This window comes from Tarenaya hassleriana, unplaced genomic scaffold, assembly GCF_000463585.1.
Source record: "Tarenaya hassleriana unplaced genomic scaffold, ASM46358v1 Cleome3190, whole genome shotgun sequence".
Taxonomy (NCBI): Eukaryota; Viridiplantae; Streptophyta; class Magnoliopsida; order Brassicales; family Cleomaceae; genus Tarenaya; species Tarenaya hassleriana.
The window spans coordinates 1-862 of NW_010966362.1; the positions used below are offsets into that span (position 1 = coordinate 1).

General features: G+C 45.4%; 1 protein-coding gene across 1 annotated transcript; it reads right to left on the reverse strand.

Annotated features, from left to right (window-relative positions):
• Window positions 1-3: 3 nt before the first annotated feature.
• On the reverse strand, window positions 4-858 carry LOC104820730 (putative two-component response regulator ARR19; the record flags this gene model as incomplete). Its single annotated transcript, XM_010551301.2, has 4 exons — window positions 4-24; window positions 149-234; window positions 336-650; window positions 813-858. Coding segments are annotated over 4 exons (468 nt in total), but the record flags the coding sequence as incomplete, so codon positions are not given.
• Window positions 859-862: the final 4 nt, after the last annotated feature.

Genomic DNA, 862 nt, shown 5'->3' on the forward strand with positions numbered 1-862 from the left:
TCTCTGGAGATTCAAGCGGTACTTCTGCATTTCAATTTCCATGCAAATCTCTGTAATTAATAATTTCTTGTTACCCAAGAAAAGATGTATACATACATACATACATATATATAGAGAGAGAGGTAGAGAGAAAGCTAGTGAGTAGTACCTGAAGGTGGCTGGCGACGTTGTTCCTGGACAATCCCTGGACTTTCATTTCTTGCATGCATTTCAGGATCGTCTTCGGAACCGCTTCTGCGATTTGCGTTTGCGTTTGCGTTTGCGTTTAAAAAGAGTAACATGAAAACCATAAAAAAACGAAGAACAAGAAGGAGAGAGGGAGATTTCATCATTACTCTCAATTCCGATTACGTTGACAGCTTGGAGGAACTTCTGGTGAAGGTCATCAGTCCACGTCATCCGGTTTTTCTTCGAAGCCGCTGTTTCTTCCCCTTTGTTTTCTTCTTCGCCGGCTCTGGTAGTAATCTTGTCTCGTACCGAACCGGCGGTCTGATCGGTTAACGGTCGAACCGGACGGGTTCGGGTCTTTCGAGCAATGTGTTGCCACAAGACCGCGATGGTCTCCTTGTTCACAGGCTTCACCAAATACTGACAAGCGCCGTACATCATCGCTTTCATCACTGCTTCCCTTTCGTGGTCCGTTGACATAACTGACCACACCCCACATTAATATATTTATTTTAAGAAATGGGACGCGACCGAACAGGACCAAAAACGAGGTGACTCGGACCTATTCAAGACGAACCTGGTCGACTCAGCCCGTGTTGCATCCCTAGATAAAAAAAAAAGAGCGTGTGAGTATGAGATCTTACTAATAAAAGGGAGGTCCATGCGGGAACGAACGGCGATGAGAGCTTGGAGT